General features: G+C 35.5%; 1 protein-coding gene across 1 annotated transcript in view; it reads right to left on the bottom strand.

The window, feature by feature from the left end:
* The window catches only part of hspg2 (heparan sulfate proteoglycan 2), a 187612-nt gene that overhangs the window by 110718 nt on the left and 53758 nt on the right, over positions 1–23136 (bottom strand). The window contains 6 exon segments of the mRNA XM_056448664.1: positions 1669–1732; positions 1735–1800; positions 2585–2623; positions 3192–3352; positions 5301–5359; positions 5586–5695. Coding sequence (XP_056304639.1) covers positions 1669–1732; positions 1735–1800; positions 2585–2623; positions 3192–3352; positions 5301–5359; positions 5586–5695 — 499 coding nt within the window.

Genomic DNA, 23136 nt, shown 5'->3' with positions numbered 1-23136 from the left:
TTTCCAAATGGGATAAGAAAAATTATGTTAATAAGATATAATCTCAAACAGAAGTTATTTTTCTTATGCCATTTTTCTTGTCTAGTCTTGAAATGAGAAAAAATGACTAAGCAAGAAAAGCTTTTTTGCAGTGTAGCTATACATGACAACAGATGGAAACCTGAATGATCAAAAAAAGACGAGTGAATAAAACACGTCTTTAGTCTTGCAATGCACCACTGCTTCACTTCTGTTATTAACCCTTTCACTGGTGAGTTTAAAAGCTTCTGGAACCAGTATTTTGTTTGATTTGTTTACACATTATTGACTAGAACATTATGGTTATATTCAGTGTAATAAGTCAATAAAATAAAATTCAATTAAATAAAAAAAAAATAAATAAAATAAAAACTTTAAAAAGATCCTTTATATTCATTAAAAATAGGAACAGGATTCGGACAATACAAGCAAGAACTTTCTTTGTTTTTAAGTGATTTTTTTTAGCATTTATTAGTAATTAAATTATAAAGAATTCAGCTGCACTTTAACGCTAACTTGTCATGCTGGATAACGAGTAAACAGCAGCACCAGGGACTTTACGGTCCTCACTTAAAACGGAACAGAAGTAGGATTCTGTAGTGATTTACCCTGCTGTTGAACTCCCTTCCTCCTCATCCCTGTCTATAAGGCGCTTGAACTCTGTATCAGTGCGTGAGAGAGACCGTGTTCATTCCGCTCCGCGCTGAACTAAACAGTTTTATTTTTTTATAATCAAACATCCCCCGTCGCGCAACACAATGAATCGATTATGAAATTTGTTGCCAACTGTTTTAGTAATCGATTTTTATCGATTTAAGCAATTCGTTGTTGCAGCCCTACGAACATTTCATTTAGAAGGCTTGACTTCAACCACTTGATAAAATTCTTGATTTCTTTTTGAATGTTTTACAGTGATTTTTAATTAAGGGACAGAATTTTTTTAACTTTTGAATTATTTTTGGAAAAATGTTATAAGTCATGTTTTTAAGATAAACAAATTAACATGTTTGGAGCAACGATGTTGAGTAACCGATAAATATTTTTATTTTGCGGTGAACTAACCCATCAGTATTTTGTTTGGTTTGTTTATACATTATTAACTAGTCCATTATGGTCATGTTCAGTGTAATAAGTCAATAAAATAAAATTTAATTCATTTAAATAAAAAAAAATAAAACTTTACAAAGATTTGTTATATTCATTAAAAATAGGAAAAGGATTCGGACAATATAAGCAAGAACATGCCATTCTTTGTTTAAGTAATTTTTTCAGCATTTATTAGTTAAATAAATTATAAAGAATTGAACTGCACTTAAAACAATTAAAACTTTAATTTCAATTAAACATATACACCACGATTTAAAAGTGTTTTATTTCAGCAAATACATATTCGATCAAAGACGGAATAAAACATCTAGAAAGACAATCCTCCTAAACATTTTCAGAATTATTTTATATAAATGCTGTTTTATTAATCAAATAAACAAAAGGTCAAATAAATAAATAAATAAATGTAAAAAAATAAATAATAAAAATAATACAATATCAAATCAAAGAAGAACTAGGAGTATATGTTGGTCAGTTCAAGATTCCAAAAACAAATGCCTCTCATTTCTGAGGCAAAAAGGCATCGGTTTCAAGCAAGCTCACTCACCACAGTTTATCTCATCACTCAAGTCATTGCAGTCAGGCCGTTTGTCACATACATAGTCCAGGGAATACATGCCAGGCCGTCCTGACAGCTGAACTCTTTAGACGTGCATTCTCTGGGGCTGGGCTTTACTGAAGTGGTGGAGACAGACATACAGAGGACTGTGACAAACTATACGTAATGCAATGCAGTGATCCAAGGAAAACTGTACATGAGGCTTTGCTGAAAGATGTTTCAACATTTCAATGTAAGTTTATCACAGCCTTGCCATGCTGGACCTGCCGTTTCAAGAGGATACAAAAGGGCTCTGTTCACACAGGCAGCAAAAATCTGACTTTCAAAATCACTTGTTTCAAATACAAAGGTGCGCAGTTTTAATAGTCTGAATAACACCATTCAGAAATGTCAGAAATTAGTTAGTGGTAATGCACAAATTCTGAAAGGTCTGGTCAATTTTATTATTATTATTATTATTATTATTATTATTATTATTATGGGCAAAAAATAACTATACTGTCTAAACAAACAGATCAGATTTTATCACATAAAATGAGGACAGTCTGTTCAAAAGATCAGACATCCGAATCAAATTTATGTGCAGTGTGAACAAAACCAAAGTGTACATATGTTCAATGTTCATTCTTGTAATTCAATTCATGCTTAAACTTATTTGGTATATTAAAGGGTCATCCTCATCATCATAATCACTTCAATAACAAGCCATGCAAAGCGTTTGTTCTTCTCATCAAACTCAGGTTCAAATCGAAATCAAAAGTGCACACATGCAGAAATGTTTCATTCTCTATTCAGCAACTACATATGCTCAACATTCCATGTCGTTCTTATAAGTGAACAAGACTGGCTGTGATCTAATGCACTTCAGTCCTCATGCAGCAGACCTGTTTGAGGACAAACCTGGCACAAATATGGGCTCCACAGGAGGAAGAGTATCAGCTATAAACCAGACATAAATATTATCTACACTATATTCTGATGAATGATGACTAACTGCATGACAGAACTGCAGACATGAATAGTTATGAAGAGAGTAAAGCTTTAAGACAGAGGTGTAAAATTGCAAACTGATGCAGAAAATTGTCAATTGTATTGTGTATATTATTATTATTATTATTATTATTATCATCATCATCATCATCACCACCATCATTATTATTGAGAATCACATGCATAGCTTATTAAATGTATTAATTATTATTTTATTGTCATCATTATTATTGCTTTACAAATAGATTATTATCATTATACTTAATAAAAATAATAATAACGTATTCATAGTTATAATAATACAATAGTACACAAATAGCAAATTGTAAACTATTACAACTAATATTGATTAATGTACAACAATAAATGAGTATTAAGAATGATTTTAACAACAACAAAAACAACATGTATAAATAATAATTGCACAATTATAAGTTATGACAATAATAGGTTAAAGTGTACAAGCCTGCAAATATATGCTTCTATCAATACTAAACAAGAAAAATATTATTCATACCTTCTCCAAGTCGTCTGAACTGGAAGCCAACAACTGAAGTATCATAAGAGGCAATGGTGCCCTCTTTAACCACCGAGAACAACACTTCGCTGATCTGTGTTTCATTAGAGTTGTTATCTGAGCCGACGTCCAGCTCCACAAATACATCTTTGCCGATTTTCCTGCAAAATGTACACAAAGAATGCTCAATCAAAACAACGATCCAACAAATCCATATAAACCAACTGAAGATGGTCTGGTTTAAAAGTAACGTATTTAAATTTAACCATTAGAGGCCACGCATTCACAACTAACAAAGGCATAGTTTGATGACGTTGTGACAGTGCATTTACAGTATGTCATTTTGCCCACTAGAGTGTGCATAATTACAACAAACAAAGCCATACACTCATTGGACACTTTATTAGGTTCACTTGTCCAATTGCTTGTTAACGCAAATTTCTAATTAGCCAATCACATGGCAGCAACTCAATCAATTTAGCCATGTAGACATGGTCAAGACGATCTGCTGCAGTTCAAACAGAGCATCAGAATGGGAAAGAAAGGGGATTTAAGTGACTTTGAATGTGGCATGGTTGTTAGTACCTTAATGGCCAGACTAGTTCAAGCTGATAGAAAGGCAACAGTAACTCAAATAACAACTTGTTACAACCGAGGTATGCAGAGGAGCATCTCTGAATGCACAACACGTTGAACCTTGAGGCGCATGGGCTACAGCAGCAGAAGACCACACCGGGTGCCACTCCTGTCAGCTAAGAACAAGTAACTGAGGCTACATTAAGCACAGGCGCACCAAAATTGGGCAATAAATGATTGGAAAAACGTTGTCTGGTCTGATGAGTCTTGATTTCGGCTGCGACATTCAGATGGTAGAGTCAGAATTTGGCGTCAACAACATGAAAGCATGGATCCATCCTTTCTTGTATCAACGGTTCAGGCTGGGGTTTGGTGGTGTAATGGTGTGGGGGATATTTTCTTGGCACACTTTGGGCCCATTAGTACCAACTGAGCATCGTGTCAACACCACAGCCTACCTGAGTATTGCTGCTGACCACATCCATCCCTTTATGACCACAGTTTACCCATCTTCTGATGGCTACTTCCAGCAAAATAACATGCCATGACATCTGCAGCAACTGCGTGATGCTATCATGCCAATATTGACCAAAATCTCTGAGGAATATTTCCAGTACCTTGTTGAATATATGCCATGAAGGATTAAGGCAGTTCTGAAGGTAAAAGGACCCCCTTACTAGTACCCAGTACTAGTAAGGTGTACCTAATAAAAGGGCCGGTGAGTGTAGTTTGAGGATATTATGACTATGTAAGTATGTGATTATGTAATTGCCGCTGTGTTATCATACTAACTACATTTTAAAACTGGTACAATGCTGCACTGCGCAGTCTAATAAACTGCACAAAAATATTAGTTTTTGAGTATTATTCACGACAAAGACACACATTTTTTCTATGACGGTACATTTTTCTATAAAACCAAACTGGAAATTAAGGGTCTATGACATCATTAGCATGGCGACACAGAACACGGATCATACCACTAGCTACAATTACTTATTTCTCAGGATTTGAACATCTTCAAAACATTTGAGATAATGCTAGTACATAAGTTAGCTAAATATTTAACACTGTTGTAGTGGTTTAGGAATATTTTATTGAAACATTTTAAATACAGTGCGATTAAACCCAGCCTGGTTAAGGTGGTCTGTTTGCTGCTTTTATAGAGGAGCCAGTCTTCTAAAAGATATCCAAACTTATTTGAGTTTCTTTCATATGTTAAACACAAAATATATATATTGAAGAACGTTGGAAAGTAGCCCTTGAGTTCCACAGTATTTTATTCATACAATAGAACTCAATGGCTGTCAATGGCTCCCAGCTTTCAGGATTTTTTTTAGTTCAACAGAAAAAAAGAAGCTTCTAAAAGTTTAGAACAACAGGAGAGTGAGTGTAAGATCCCTGTAAGATGATGTGTGATCATAATGAGCATTTGACTAAATGAGTGTACCAATGATTACAAGTAAACTGTCTATCCTAAATAAAAGAACATGCACCATTCCATTGGTGTTTAAAACTGAAAATGGTATTTACTTGATGAGAACCACATTGACGGTCTGCTGCCCTGGTATCCTGTTGTAGTCGGACTCGAGCTGTGAAGAAGATAAACACCATTAATCACCGCCCCACCTTACAAAGCACTTCAGTCTCTGTGTGCCATTCTAGTTGTACTGATTTAAACATTAACACAGTATAGACCAAGTCAGAGGTAAGGCATGTGATCAATAATATGACATAATACTCAGGTAGAGCACCACATTAATTATTAGTTTAAAAAACGTCTTTGGTGGTGTTTATAAAGTCATTAAATGTACATACCGTATCGACGACTGCAGATGAAATCTCGGTGAAAGCATTAGAGTAGATGTCATCAAGTTCAGGCACATACTGGAATGAGTTTGTGAAGTTCACCAGTGCCCGATAGTAAACTAAAATCAAGAAGACAGCTGTTAGACTTGCAATAACAGTGCCAGAAATAATTATTTGTGTCATCAGCACAAAGCAATTTATACAGTCACTTTTACTTCAGATATACACTCATGCAGACTGAACACAAATCAATGTTGTCGTTATTAATCTTATTGTCAATTTTCTGTTTGAAACATAAATTATTTTCCTCTCTCAACCAAGCGGCAACATCCCGCTCTCCCTCGTGAAGCTAAAACGGAAATAACTGAAACTACAATTCATCAAAATTCTGCTAGGCTGGCTCCATAATAGAGCACATTTCTATTGACTCCAATGCTAATATGGCCAACGTTACAGCAGAAAAAAAGGTGTTAACAGCCTGGTACAAAAAACAATTTTGGCGTATATATAGCTAGTATTACCCTTCATGACAACTGTGAGCGGATGAATTTTTTCATAACTCATCCGTTTCATATTGAGTAATATTAAGTCTGCATATTTAAGGACGTGGCCACTTGAGTGACAGCTACATGTAGATCTCGCTGGTCACCATCACTTCACCTCAGCTGATTCCGTCTGATTAGCCGCTGAGCTCGGCATAAAAATCATATTTTTGTTTTGTTTTATGTGGCTTTACACAGTCAATTACCTTATGAAATTATTTCCTACAATTATCGAATAATATGTCATGCTGTGTGCACTTAATTGTGCTCACAAACCATTCAAGTGGCCTTCATTTCCCAGGTGAGTGCAATTCTTATATACTTACATACCATATCTATAAATGTATTTGTTTTAATATAATTTATCATTTATAATTTTCTTTAGGTCTTGATTGCACTGTAGATTGATTAGCTGTAGGCTATAGAACAGTAGTCTGATACGTTGACGTACAGTGTTATGCCTGAATTTCGTAAATAGCAATAATTTGAAGTATCTGGAAGTAATTTGTGTTTTCCTCCTATATAAAAATGTCATAAGAATAATGCTTAGAGGCTCAATGTATTTATACAGTGTTTTTAAAAGACTAAACGCTTTATTGATATAGTATACAACCAAGCACAAATGGTCAGAACAAAAACAAGTCGCAGATAATAAAGTTAAGCGTTTCTCTGAAAGAAAAGCCCTTCTAAGCAAAAAGTTTGCAGGCATCTGAAGATCCACTAACGTTCCGCCTCTTTGTCCTTTTTTGGTTACATGGCGCATCAACAAAATGGCAACAGCAGGCCACACTCATTATTACCTTCATTTGCACTCTTCATAAACCTATGGGCGACATCACGGATACTACGTCCGTATTTTTTACAGTCTATGCTCTCAAAACTTTTATAACACAAAGCTTCTAAAAATGCATGTAAATGAAAATACATTTTTACAAAGAATACATGCATAACATCAATTAAATTATGTAAAGGCTAATAACTAAACATATGGAATATATATGTTGAATATTAAAATTGAGTGGAGCATTTAACTAACACTGTTTAAAATAAAAATAAGAAAATATACATTCACAATTTAAAAATGACCAATTTAAACCACCACATATACACACTATTGATCAACTCAGAAAAAAATAAGTAAACCTTCCCACTACCAATATTCAGTCATTCATTCATTTTCTTTTTGGCTTAGTCCCTCTATTAATCTGGGGTCGCCACAGCTGATTGAACCGCCAACTTATATAGCATATGTTTTACACAGCGGATGCCCTTCCAGCTGCAACCCATCACTAAGAAACATCCATACACACTCATTCACTACAAACAATTTAGCTTACCCAATTCACCTATAGTGCATGTCTTTGGACTTGTGGGGAAAACCGGAGCACCCGAAGAACCCACGCGAACATGGGCAGAACATGCAAAACAGCGACCTTCTTGATGTGAGGTGATCGTGTCACCCACTGTGCCATCGTGACGCCCCATAACCAATATTCTAATGTATAATGCTAATGCTAATAATAATAATATACTAGTGCTAATGTAATATGTTTGTGTGAAACTGCTTAACATTGGTGCATGATGTGTATAGCTGGGGATTGAAAAAAAGGTTGGTTTTGTGTTTTTAGCTAGTCTCTCAGCCTAACCAGGCTAGTCTATATGCTAGTTTTACATATTTATGGTCACATTTAAGCCTTGAAGACCAGACGAATCAAGGGTGCAATAATTTGGCATTGATGGGAAACCAGAAAGACCAGCACAAAGAATAAACAAACATCTAAAAAGGGCATGAAAAACACAACTGGTGGGTGGAGGGACATTTACAGTACAGTACAGATGAATTCGGTCATCAAAAGGTCAAATAATCATTGAGAAGCCCAGCATTACAAAATCTATTGAGGAAAGGTTTCAGCATTGGCTGCTCCAATTCTTCAGCTGCTGTTCAATACCAAAAACAAATACATGCTATTAGCTTATGCCCACAGCCTCACAGTAAGTCAACCTTTAAAAAGCTCCAACCCTTTTACTGCCCTCCCGGCAGCTCGCCTGACTGAGTTTACCCGATTTCAGTTTGTCAAACGGAGTTGAGAAAGGAAGTCAATATTTGTGCTCTTTCTTACAGTTAGCTGCGACTCGCCATAGTTCTCCAGCAGAGTCATGTTTAATATGACTTCCAAATGGACATACAGCTTATATACACAGTCACACACAAACTCTCTTTTGACCTTTTACTCTTCTTAATGCCTTTATAGATTTAGTCCAATTGATAATACATCTCAGAGATTAATTAACTTGCTTTTCACACCAACTGGACACCTGCTGTCACAATTCGGTCAATTGAATTTGCAGTCCACGTGCAATGTATTGGAAAGTAGCACTTACTGCTTATAGGATTAGTAAAAGAAACTTGCGCCAAGCTTAATCTTTTCTAATTGTGCATTACATTGATACATGGCTCCCTGAATCCCTAATGGCAAATTCATTAGAATAATAAAGCTAACTTTGGTCATTAAAGGACAGTAAAAATAATGAAAACAATGTAAGAGTGTCAGAACAGGTCTTGACTAAGTGACTTTGTCCAGGCTTTAATAGGGTGAGATCCATTCTGAAGGGTTCATCGCTATGCCATAATTCCCTTGAAGGGTGTACCCTACAGAGTGAGAGCTCAGAAGAGATGAAGGGCACAATTTACATCAGGACTATTCATTCCTGCTCTTCCAGGGGCAGGGGCTTGCATTTAACAGACCCCCTAGTTTTTCGCAGATTTTTTGTAAAAAAAAAATAAAAATAAAAAATAAAAAGACATTTTGTGGTGGTAATTCCCATAAGTTTTGTGATTAAAACATGTATATAAATCTAAAAATTATATATATATATATATATATATATATATATATATATATATATATATATATATATATATATATATATATATATATATATATATATATATATATATATATATATATATATATATATATATATATATATATATAATTTACTCTCTTAGGTAGTCTACTATGTTAGGTGCGCAATTTGACACAATGACAATGACACAAATCATAAAAATAAAGGTTCTTTATTTTGGTCTCTAAAACAGATCTAAAACAGTAGGGATTAAGCCAAAGCAAGGTTGTATAACTCTTATTTTTATCCATGATCTTACTTTTACTCAGATTTCACTCCCTGGAGCATCTGAGTTAAACAAAATAATTTATTGATTTCACGAACATCATAATACCAGCCATACATATAAAGCACAAATAATGTCTTTCAATTCGGTCATGTCCAGCAGCCTTCGTCATTGAACCAATCTCCAGCATTGTAAGCTGCTTGCTTTTTTGTCTATTCCATTGCTCCGTTTGTTAGATGTTTGCTCACACCTTCTTTTGCAGTCTGAAGCGTGTCAAATACACAATTCACGCCACAGGATGTCTAATCGCATCTTTGCATTGCCTTCACATGTAAATCACACATGCTTCATCCGCATCTGCTAACTGCAAAAGCTGCAAAACAACCCCCCCCCCCATTATAAGGGCGCAAGTGAGACGTCATTTTTGTAAGACCCTCAAATACGTGCACTGCGTATGCAACGTCTATGATAACAAAATGCTAAACACTACAGCCTCTTGTGCAGGGATGGCCAAACTTAGTCCTGGAGGGCCGGTGTCCTGCAGAGTTTAGCTCCAACACTAATCAAACACAACTGCCTAAAGATTTCTAGTGACCTTTGATTAGAGTTGGGGCAAAAATCTGCAGTGACACCAGACCTCCAGGACCAAGTTTTCCCATCACTGCTCTAGTGCATCTTTTAATGCTCTCTACTAGCTGGGCTCTGTTACACTCAAAAAACTATACCCTCAATCCCATCTGGGTCATGGCACCAATATGACCCCCCTAGCTTTTCTCGTATCTTCCCTGGATGGCATTCAAAATGGGAAGGGAGATAAAATGCTAACAAGGAGGCTGAAGCCTGGGGCTGTGGTCTTCAGCATCTTTGCTGGCAATTTATTTCCTGTCCCATTTTAAATGCCATCCAGGAACAACATCAGTCACTAGTGTGCTTCTTGAGACCAAGCAAGTATGGTTTACTCATACAGTTCCAACTAGATGGCTTCCACTAAATGAAGGGCCCCTTGAAGTGGCCAGTTTTGAGCAGTTTGGCTTGGAACAACCCTTCAAAAGGGTGCCATGATAGTTTGAACAACAAAGTGTTTGGTTATGATGATGTTACAGAAAATACAGACAGAGGAAAAGAAACATCAAAAGGTCTGGACAAATTGTTGGCAATGACCCATGATTAATCAAATCACTTGTGTGGGCACACTATAAAAGCATCAGCCTGTATTTCAATAGCTCGGCCAGCCCAGTGTACGTAATCTCATCTCAGAGGCTTTTGCTAATAAGGCTGCAACTCTGAAAACCAGATTCTTGGTCTGGAACAGGGCAAAACCCCATTCAGTCTTTCCATTTAGGAAATCCCCTGTCGAACACCAGCAAGGGCACTAAAACCACATTCAAACAAGGGGAAAGACAGTGCATTTCAAATGCTCGATTCATACACTCTTCTTTCCATACAACAGCATAACTTTGGCAGCTTTGTGGGACGGGCTCTCTATGGGACACATGGAGGCCTGTACGGAAGACAAAGAGCTGATTGAGCCAATGCGGCCAGCCTGGCCTTTAAAGCATGAGTCTTTCAACTCGACCTTCATTCCCCTCACTCCTCCTCCTCTTTCCAAGAGCCCTTCACACTGTATCAAACACTCAAAGCAGTCTTCTTGTCTTATTTTGTGGCTTGGTGGAATGCACTTGGACAGAGATTGGCTGATTTTTCACCAGTCTATTCCCAGACACAAACTGTCCAAATGTCAAATGTGCATTTGTGAGAGAAAATCCTCCATCCATCATAATGCCACAAAGCCAGCTGGCAGCAGATCTTGTTGTCGTTCTGATACTAAACAGAATTTCACACTCCAAGCAAGGCAGTGTGTAACCGGTTTAGATGTTTACTGCTCAGAGATCATACGAGCAAATGTGTGAATGCGAAAATTAAAGAGTAGATGGGGGAAATTATGCATGGCAGCCAACGTGCAGAAATAAATGACAAAAATAGAGCAGTGGTACTCAACATTTCTGACAACCTTTCTGCTGTAATAATGCTTGTTTTAAAACAGCCTCTAGTCAGGATTTTAATTTGTATAATCTCTCTTAATTTGTTATTTTTATTAACATATGTGAATAGAGGTAGAATTAGGCATTAATAAATGCAAATAAAAAACAATTATGAAGTCACCTTGAATAACAATTGCATGCACAATTAGCAAATTTGTCACCACATTTACACCACTAAATTAACTATAATATTGTTGACAATGTCATATAATAATTATTTAAAACAGATGAAACCAAAATAAATGCACTTATAAAACTTTGACACTCATCTGCATGTTTCTTTAACACTGGAACTACCAAAATTCTAAAGCTACTAGAGTTATCATAGCAGTCATTCTGACCGTTCATATACAACACATCATATTGTCTCGCCATATTTACATTTAAAGCTTCTATTGAGATCTTCGAATGAAGCTTTGAATGTCTGTCACCATATTTAATTAGGTCATCACCCTAAAAATACGACTTTTTTGGCAATACAGACTATAGTATGACTACTAGACCACACGCAAATGTTCTCGACTCATTTTCATTTCCATTTTTATTATTTAAAACAGATGAAGGCAAAATAAATGCATTTGACACTCATCTCCACCTTTAACACTGGAACTACCAGACTTCTAAAATTACTAGAATTACCTAGCAGTTCTGACCGTTCTCATATAAGACGTCATATGTTGTCAAATTTACATTTAAAGCTTCTATTGTGATATTCAAATTAAGGTCATCACCCTAAAAATACGAGTAAACTAATAATATTAGTATACGAATAATATTAGTATACGAATAAACTATAATATTGTTGAAAATGTTATATAATGTTTATTTAAAACAGATGAAACCAAAATGAATGCATTTGACACTCATCTACATGTTTCTTTAACACTGGAACTACCAGAATTCTAAAACTACTAGAATTACCATAGCAGTCATTCTGACAGTTCATATACAAGACGTCATATTGTCTCGCCATATTTACATTCAAAGCGTCCATTAAGATATTCAAATTAAGCTTTGAATTTTTGTCATCATATTTAATTAGGTCATCACTATGACAATACAATCTTTTTGACAACACAGCCTATAGTTAGGCTAACGTTCTTCATAATACACGCAAATGTTCTCGACTTACTTTCATTTTCACTTTCTCAGGCAGAGGAAAAGGCTTTTTCATAGCATTGAATATTCTGTTTTGAAATCTATATTAGAAGTTATGTTTTTGCCAACAGAAAGTTGTGTTTTTGATAGGATGTTGCTAGGCAAAGGAGAGACGCATATTTAAAGTCACAGGGTAAAAAGTAGCAAACAACCAAAATGAATGTGGCCATTTTGATCTGTAGTTCTAGGAAAAAATAATCATAACTCTTTTCTGTTTTGTAATTTAAAAAAAAAAATACAACAATGTTAGAATAAAATATACACATATTTAGTCAGATTAAGGGAATTATAGATATTTGTGTTTTATTTAAACAAAACTATTAAATTGCAAAAAATTTAAAATGGTTAAAATGACCTCCTAGGTAGTTCTAGCATTAACAATAACATTATTATTCAACTCAAACAACAGAGCAAAGCAGTGTCCTAAAACAGCTAAGATTAATATAGTTGCATTGCTTCATAAGCAGCCATACTAATAATAATGCAGCATAACTGAAGAGTTCAACTGAGGACTACTGTAGTCAAGCTGCTCATGGATCAAGATGTTCCCAGAGGACAAAGACAGACAAAGGGCAGTGGCATTGGGGAATGGGGTCAAAGGGTCAAAGGAAAACCATTGTGCAAACAGCAAATGAAATAAGAGGAGAGAAGCAGGACGTGTGAAGGGGATTTTATTCCAAGGACAGAGGGGAAACAATTAGGGACAAAAACAGAGGAAGAAAAGCAGATATATTATCCCCATTCTGGCAAAGCAGAACGTCAAAGACAATGCCTTCAGCCACATAAGCCGTGCAGCATGTTAACAAGCCCATTCAGACAAAAATTCTAAAATGTTCTCAAAATAACATTCATGTGTTAGATATGAAGTTTGAGCATGAAGGGCTCCTTCAGAAACAGCATTGAACTGACATCTGAAAAATATATTTTGCCAAAATATGTAACAATTTATCAATATTATTTAGCAATATTTCATATGAAGTTACTGTGCATTTACACCATCGTCGGCAAGACCATCAGAATTCACTCTGGCCTGCCAGAGTCAATGACCACCCTGCCATTGGCACTCTGATAATCCAATATGTTTACATGTTTTCCAACTAAATAAACCAATTAAAAGGCATGTGTGTAGTGAGCCTTTTGTGTTCACGTTTATGTACTTGTCTAAATTCAACATGTCATTTAAAGCAGACATTTATTAGCCTTAGCCTTCATATCCACATTATTTTGTGCGCATCCTACATTACAAACTGGGAAACTCGCATGGCAAAAATCAACCTTTGTGATTTGTTTTGCTTAGGGAACTAATGTGGTTAGAACCAAAGTTCTCTAGAACCCTCAATAATATTTGACTTTTTTCTGACACCAATTTTCTGAATCTCTAGCGAGTAAATAGGACTGGTGACAGCAGTGTATATACCGTAGTGTTTACATAAGTGGAAGCAATATGCAGTAGAAGATTCCTGTCTTGCATCACTAACTGTAAGTTCACACCGAAGGCGGCAAGAGCATCAAAGTAGCCGGAAGTCAGTCATTTTTAATGGAAGCCGGTGGTTAGGTGCGTATTTGCAGTGTGGGCGTCACGGAGAGTTTAAATCAAGTCAACTTTATGGTAATGAGCTATGATGCGATCGGAATGTTGAAGTCTATGGCCTGAGGATTCCAGAGAACGCAATCCTGTTAACTTTGGTTCAGACCACAGTTGTTTCCGAGGGTTTGATTATTGCAGTTGCCTAATTTCCAATTAATTATGTTTTCTTACAGTGACATATATACATAAAAAACAAGTTACTGGCGAGTCGATGTCCATTGATGTCATTTTTTTTTTCTTACATTTTTTAAAAAAATAAGAGGAATCTCACGCTAACTATAATGACAGTACAAAACAGTATATCAACTTCAGAATATTTCAGACATATTGGATAAGTGCAGCAAAGCCACACCACACGCAACAACTTAATCTTCCATAGTAAAACGAATTTAATAAAAAAGCGTGCAATATTTTCTAGCTAGAAAGCACGTTTTTTTATGCAGGAATGTAATTGATTTGCTGATATGCTGCAACAGTCCCTTTAAACATGAGTTCAACCCTAACCCTAACCCTATATAGCGAATTTTGACGTTCTCGCCGCCTTTGGTGTGAACGCACAGTAAGGGAGCAACATCTGTACGCATTTATGTCTGAAGAAAGAGGCTTACCAAAAAATAAAGTTACCATGTTGTCCTGTTCACATTTTTGGGTTGGTAGGCCTGATTATAGCATATAAAAAAGTCATAACTGTCATATGTCCCCTTTAAGCAGAATGAAAAATTGGAGCCCCAGCTGGAGAAGTCACGGTTTAATTGACGCATGTTTTCTATTTTGAATGGCAGATTTTGATTTGTGCTTGTTGAAGAGCCACATTCCTTTGGCGGAGCAGAGCCCTGACAGTAAAGCACTGAGCCAGAGGCGACGCTGCATATGATCAACATCTGTCTGTGACTCTCCTCTCAGTCCCTTTTAAACGCTGGCTACAATTATCGTGGTGGGATCTCATTAAGTCATTGTAGTTTGCAGGATATCCTCCACTCCAGTCAGCATCCACTCTTCCACTGTCTGCTTTTAACTTTTTTTTTCTCTCTCTCACAGATACTCCCATTGAAGAGGTGTAATCTGGGCAAACAGTGGGAGGGACACGTCCTGTTTGCTCCCAAATACTTAAAGACCATTCAAAGATAATTGGTCTTGACGTCAGAATATTTTGATTAACCATTTCTGGTTCCCACCACTGAATATTCTGCTATTACTTACTCCCTTATATTGATGCAAGACTATTTGACTTTCTGTCTTTGTCCTCCGTGACATAAAAAAAAATTGGAAAGATTAGTATGATTGGGAGCGGGTGGTTCAAAAGACCCACCCTTCACTGACAAAGGTCCAAAATTGGTCCCCTATATGAGCTTATTTATCTCCTGTTTGACTTCAGTGACCTCTATTAATGATCTAGGTGCAAAGTCTAAAGGGCATTACGCTAAAGCATTAGGGCGTGTCTGAATTCACTTTTGAAATTTTAAGGTAGGAAAAATACAGTTTGCACAGTGCCGCATGGACTAGCAGGGTTGTGCTTATTCTCTTAATGAGTTATGGGTGTGTTTTAAGCATAGTCTCATCTCCCATTCCCTTAAAAAGTCAGTTACATCGCGCCATGGCGCATTTGCTATTTATATGGCGGACTTTGTAAGTGGAAAAACTGAAGGAGCCTCCTCCATTCGGCCTCTTTACTTTACTTTTACTCTTTACTTTACTCCCATGGATAAGGAAACGGTGTTGTACGCACTCCACTGAAGACTTCATTAGGCTCCATATTTAATTAAGTTTGTTAAGCGCAATAATTTGTTTCAAAACTATTTCTAAATTCAATTCTAATTTTCAGCAAACAAATAAATAAACATTAATAATGAAAGTTGGTCAAAAAACTAAGTTATATCCAAACACGCGTCCTACTCTTATGCCCCATATGGTGATGCATAAATCTCCAAAACCTGACAGGTGGACAAATATAAACTTGTTTTTAATAAAACAAATATAAATATGCATATAATAAATAATACTGCTGATAATTAAAATAACATTATAATAAAAATGCTTATTGTCATGAATAAATGTTTTATGTATGTATGTAGTAGTAAATGATTATGTATGTAGTAAATGATCATTTTTGCAACATTTTAATCCTTTTTTTCATATGTAAGAATATTGTGTATTGCTGTACATCCTCTGTGTATTAAGCATTGAACCTGCATAGGCGCTCTGCACTGGACTTTAGACTAGCTTTTACTTGGTCAATGGCGTGGTCTATATCAGTTTCTCAAAATAGCAACGTGCCAACAATGTGCCTTAACACACCTTACAGAGTACACAAAGTAGCGCAAAGTGGGTTAATGGATTTGCCATTTAAACAACGTGGTGCAAAACGTGAAAATTAGGGTTGCGCTGGTCTGAAAATAGTGACAAATTGCGCAAAACACGTCTTGCCTCTTATTGCGCCGGGTGTATGATAGGGTCAAAACAGTTTAAATGCACATTTGTAAATAAACACTTTAAATAGTAAAATAGTATGGTAAGTAATTTGGAAAAAATGGTAGGAAATATTTCTGGTCCATCAAAAAGTGTGGTTATGATCAATTGTGTTTAAAATGTCACTATAATGCGATATCTAAAGCTCACAATTAAATAGAAAATGAGGCAAATAACTGCGAGGTCCAGTTTTTCAGGAAAAAAAGAACCACCCCTTTCAATACGCTGACTACAGGGCTGAATGGTTTCGGAAGGTTTTAGTACAGGTTTATCCCAGTCTTACGGATTTCCTTGTATAGGCAAATTATTATTATGGTTTTAAATTTTCTTTTGTATGTGTGTGTGTGTGTGTGTGTGTGTGTGTGTGTGTGTGTTCTACAGAAGAAAATGAATCATACAGGTTTGAACTAACATGAGACAAAAAGAACTTTCTTTTTTTTTTTTTGGAGTACACTGTCTCTTTAATTCCACAACACTAACCAAAAGCAGCAGCCATATTCCAGCGTCAAGACCAATTAACTTTCATCTTCATTTCATTTAATTACATTTGACTGAAATATAAATCTCCCGCAACTACTTCACAATAAGACCACAAAAAGGAGCGACGCAATCAATAATTAAAAAGCATTTCAAGACAAGGCAAGGAAATCTGCTGTCAAGTAACACCAGCAGACTCATGCAAACTTTCTCTAAGAGATAATATAAAATATCTTTATCCGAGTCTCCACAGAGGGGTAATGCGGTTGAGAGATAGTTTTCGTAATTGCTATGATTACGTAGTGCTGTTCATTCCGTCCCACGCTAAGTGGTGTTAATGAGGTATCTGAAAATTCAAAGCCGTCCCGCATCAAAATCAAAGTGCGGAGTTGAAAGAAGCGACACTATTAGAACTGTCCTTTTATGTACTGAACTGCTACTGACAATTTCACACTACAAAGCCCTCAGTGTGTTATCAGAGAGACAAAGCGAGCGCTCTTTAAAAGATAAAACGAGCGTGAACACACTTCATTCTTCCGCCTTGGTCTCTCGCTACTGTATTCGGAACTGACTTCTTTTGATCACTTGAACAATGAATATTATTTATTTAGTTTAGCTAGTCGGGCCAAAGCTACGAATTGTTTCCTAAATCCCAAAAGATAGATTATTATGGACACTCCCAGGCCTTCTGGAAACCCCTGAAGCACAATAAAAACGCTTGACTGTGGTGAAAGCAGAGGATGTTTCCTTTAGCTGTGAAATGAGCTCATCAACTGCAGACATTGGATCTTCTGAAATGAAACTTTATACATGTATTGCAGATTTTTGGCCAATAATGGGTTAGACCATTGCTGATCTTCAAATACAGTGTGTGTCGCATATTGTAAGGCCATTTGTGACTGTGAATGTGTCCAGGAAAAGGAATGAAGCAATGTTTCCTATGGAGGAGGACATGATTTTTCTAGGCAACGCATATGTTGCGGTCATAACAATGAGTGGCAGTTTCTGAAGCAGCAAGCAGCAAGTTCATGATGCTGTTTGGAAAGCTCTGTTCAGGAAGCTGGTGGTTCTTGTATGGTTTTACTTCAGGAAGCAGTAAGTGTTGGAAGAACTGTGCAATATATTTATCAATTAGGTTGTCATTTTAACTATGCACAAGCTAATAGTATCAAGCAGTTCACCCAAAACTGAAATAAGTCATAATTTACAAACCTTTTTCAGTTTCTTTATTTCTGTTTAACACAAAATAAATGATTTAAACTTTTTTTTAAACCTGTAACCATTAACATCCACAGTAGGAAAAACAAATAAACTACAAAAACAATTCTACTGGAAATCAATGGTTACAGGTTTCTAGCATTTTTCAAAGTATCTTCTTTTGTGTTCAACAGAAAAAACACAACTCAAAAGGAATGGAACCAGGAATGTTTGGTGAACTGTCCCTTTAAGAGTCCAAAGGTATTTACTATACTGGAAGCTTATTTAAATGCAGTTAGAATGGTAGGTGTACGTTTGTTTTTTTTATATTATATCTTATACAGTGGTGCAAAGTAACATATTACAAATACTCAAACAGGAATTGTAATTTACAAAGTAGTTTAAAAAGTGTGTATAGTACTTTCACTGGAGTATGCTTTAGTGCTGTATGGGTACTTTTACTTCACTACTTTCCTTCCACCTGCAGTTACTACTTTAATTTTTCTTGCTGACTGGCTGAGTAGAAAATAAAGTCATGCAATTCCTGTCAAATCATACTCAACAACTTAAAGATATGGGCACTATATAAATGCAACCCGCTTTTTGAAAGCATTAAAAGGGTCCAGGGAGATGGTCAAAATCTTTACACACGATGTCCCAGAGACAGTCTGAAAATGGCCAAGTCTAAAACAATAACTAAATGTACTACAGAATGTTACGTTTACACACACCAGCACAAATTGCATATAAAATCATTAGCCTTTCACAGCATAATACTCACTCCTTTTGTACTTTTAAAAGGGCTACTTTTTACCCATAGTTTGAGTAATATTTACAATAGATACTTTTACACTACTTGAATTACGTTTGTGATGGTACTTTTATTTAAGTATGATTTTATAGTACTCTTTCCACCACTGATCTTATGAATTTTTTATAATATAAAAATCATGTACCATTGGTGATAATTTCACCATTACCATTTCATTCTTTTGAAGGAGGAGGAAAAAACGTACCTTAAATTAACATTTTGTCTGAACAGCATCTAAGCGAAAATGGGCCTCTTTACAAATGAAAAGTCTTACTTGTGGACGTCTTCATTTTGCTCAGTAAATTTTGTACTTTTCAAATAAAATTAAAAGTAAAATGTAACTAAATACTACATAGACCAGGGGTTCCCAAACTTTTCACCCCGAGACCCCTAAAATAACAATCCCAGTGACTTGCGACCCCCAAATTCCTCTGAAGTGGTTATAAATACACAAACATTGCGCACATAACAATAGGCCTATATAAACACGAGCATATTGACAACACAAAAAAGTGCGACAGTCAAACAACAATAACATTTTTATAGTCATTTGTTAATTTGTTTATTTTAATATTAATCTCAGCTAAAAAGACTGGTGGGTACAAGGTTTTCAGCACAAGTCTAGTCTTGGTTTAATTTTGGAGACCGCTATCAGAGATCATTCTCCATATTCAGTTGTGGCCTGTATTTATTTTTGATGTATTTGATTGCCATAAAGGTGTCAGAAAGTTTAACCTGGAGCTATAAAATCAATCTGCCACAGCTGATGCTTTTGCGGTGTTGTTAATCGAACATAAACACACCAATCCTTTGAAAAAAATAATTGAGACTGATGACTTTTTAATGGCATGTTGTTTTTTACTATTAAAAACGACGAAATTTTATCTTCTGTGGGTTGTGGTTAAAATATTGTAATTCTAATAGTTTAATAGAATTTATTTGACTTTTTAAAATCACCAAGCGACCCCCTGTCATTGTCCCACAAGCCCCAATTTGGCAACCGCTGACATTGACAACTGTGAAATATAGAAAGTGCTAGATAAATGATGTAAGAATTACATGTAAATTACAAATGAAATGATGAAATTGTCATTATGAAATTAATTACACATTTGTTTTGATGATATCATTAATTTTGACATTTAGAATTTTAGAACAACAGTTTAATGTCAAGAACTTAACTTTTGGAATCTGATCACATAATGATTAGATTACATATAGTCAGTTACTACACACCTCTATATACAAAAATAAAAAAACATTCAAAGCAATGCATAAATCTCATTATATATTATGTTAAGTGCACGGATTTATGATTGCTGTAATTACCATATAAGAACAAGGTTTTAGGTCATGACCCACCAGCGAAGATCCACTGCTTCACACATTTTCTCAATTCTCTGCTGTTTTCTCTTTCTGACAGAATGTATATGGTCTACTCTGAGAAGGCTGAAACACAACAACACGGAAACCAAAATAACCACAGCTGCCCCTTTACATCTCCCAGCCCTGCTGTATAACTATCATCTTTTCAGGCCTGACACACGGCACTACATGAACTGCACCACCAGGACAGGCCCCGAATGGAAGCCTGGGTGGCCTTTCTTTTTTAGTAAGGTTTTAGGACTCTACACACGTGTATGCATCCTTCATTGGGTGTTTTGAATTCTGCTCACTTTCGCAGAGCTTAAGAGAAGATGACATCGAGAATATTGTTGTGTGCAAGGAAACACAATGTCCCACGTTGCTGAAAACACTATTAGGACACATACATTTAGCTAACAAGTGAAAATTGGTTGTTTTTGAGTTGTTTAGAGCAAATTTGTTCCAAAAATTTTTTAAAGCAATGGTGATGAGACCATTGTGTAAATTCCAGCGCAAAGATTGTCGGTCTGTACCAGCTGGTACAAAGTAACGTCATTGAGTTTCAGCACATCTGTTCTTTAATTCATCAGAAAGACTTTGAACTAATCCAGGGTTTGTGCAGGTTTCACCAACTTAAATTTAAGACTTCTTAATACATTTTTAAGACCATTATGAATGAAATTTTAGACGTAAAAAGGGATAAACACCAAGGAATTTTTCAAATGGCCCAGATGGAAAAGAGTTTTATTTGCCCTATCAAAAATATATTATAACTGAATACATCTAATTCAATTATATATTAATTTAAAAAAATTCTTAGCAAAACAATTAAAATATTGTGAAAAACAAGCAAGCTCTATTGTATCAATACACTTTTTTTTCTAACATAAACTTTCTTTTAAAATAAGAAATTGAACAAATGTTTTAAAAACTATAATAAACTAAATCTATGCACAACAATCTGTCCTTAGCAGTAAATACATGGATCACGTTTAAATATGTTATTATAAGGAAAATAATTAAATCATTACAATTAATAGTTATAGATTGTTGGTGATTGTATGAGTGTTAATGGCCATATTGGATAGCAATACATGAACAAATTAAAATTAAGACCTGTTTAAAAAGATTTAAGACCTACAAGACAATATTTCAGTAAATTTAAGACTTTAAGGCCTAAAATTTTGATTTTGATATTTCAGACATTAAGACTTTTTAAGACCCTGCAGAAACCCTGCAATCAGTGTGCTGTATTGTAAATGAGATGCAACTTTATTAACATGCATGATATAGCATCGATGACTCTTATTACCTGTTACAGTGTTCAGAGAGATGCCACGTTGTGTTGCCAACCGTAATTCAAACAAGTAGAAGAAGAATTGTTAGGAGACATAGGTCGTCAGTGTTGCGTTTACAAATGTGCAGCAACAAAGGTTTTGTTTCCATTTCCCTGAGATGAGAGCACAGCTCGCATGTGGACCCAAGCAGTTGGATTACAGTGGTCTGCTAACACTCGACAAAAATATGTTTGTAAGGACCATTTTTTACCAGAGAGCTTTTCGAATCTGGAAATAGTGAAATCCGCATTTGCCTCTCGTCCAATACTACATTAAAATGTATTAAAACAAAATTATCATCACATTTAATACTTCAGATTGATATGTTTATAGAACTTTCAAAGAAAGAGTTGTTAAAGAGAACACAATCACAATTCAAAAAGACTAAATGAATGAGATTTCATTTCACAATGATGATTTAATTTTGGCTGAACACCTCTGATTACACAATATGGTTAGATGACCTAACAAATTAACAAGTTGGTCCTTTGAGTGCCTCAACAAGTCAAACACATATTCTGTTTGGAGGTGTTAAGATAAGCAGTCTCATGGCTGCATTTCAAGATTATCTGTCTTTCATTCCAGCTGAAGGACGTCTGTATGCAGTGTTAACCTTCTGTCTGTACTTCTGACCCATCTGAACGAGGGCCTGTGAAACTGTTGAATTTCAGAGAAGGGCAAGGAGATCACACACACGTCTTTACCAGGCTAAAAACAAACACAGAGGTTTAGATAAAAGAATCTTTTTTTATGCTGAGGGGATTTGTGAGCGATAAAGAAAAGATGCTGGATATTAATTCCACAGGCTATTGTTATACAATGCTTGAAATAATCATGTGTTTTGATATGATCACATTTTTGTCATTTACCCAATGTCTTACTGAAGGGAACGGGTTTCTCAAAAGTAGCCCCAAGTTGAGTGCCTTGATCACGAGTAGACCAAGTGCTGACAGACCCCCAAACCTCCACAGTGCATAAATCACCCCTTCTGCGGTTTAAACCAGCAACCTTTGGGTTATAACAGCACAGATGTTTGACCGAACTACCAGCATGCCAATTGACCACATCTAAAGACCTAGTATTAGCTTCAGAAATGATGAATCACCAATGGAAAAACTCTTTTCTACACATCTTAAAAAGCAAAAAGATTAAAAACAAGCAAATTCTCAGAGTTATGCGATCAAAAGTCAGATTTCTATATAACCACCATAATTTATTTAGATTATATTGAACCTTTTGATTTTAATGAATGAATAATCATTTGTAAAATCCCAAAAGATCAATTTTTTTGTCTGGTGTTTCAGTTGATGTGTGAATAAAACTTCACAAGCGCTTATATAGTGCACCTCCCATTCAATAAATCACATACATTTTATAGTGTTTGTTGCTTTCCATAAAGTCTCAGCCTTCAAATTTGTTTAATTTTAAAAGGAAATTCATATGG

Source organism: Danio aesculapii, chromosome 23, assembly GCF_903798145.1.
Source record: "Danio aesculapii chromosome 23, fDanAes4.1, whole genome shotgun sequence".
NCBI lineage: Eukaryota > Metazoa > Chordata > Actinopteri > Cypriniformes > Danionidae > Danio > Danio aesculapii.
The sequence above is the reverse complement of the archived record's forward strand: the minus strand, read 5'-3'. Positions and strand labels throughout refer to the sequence as shown.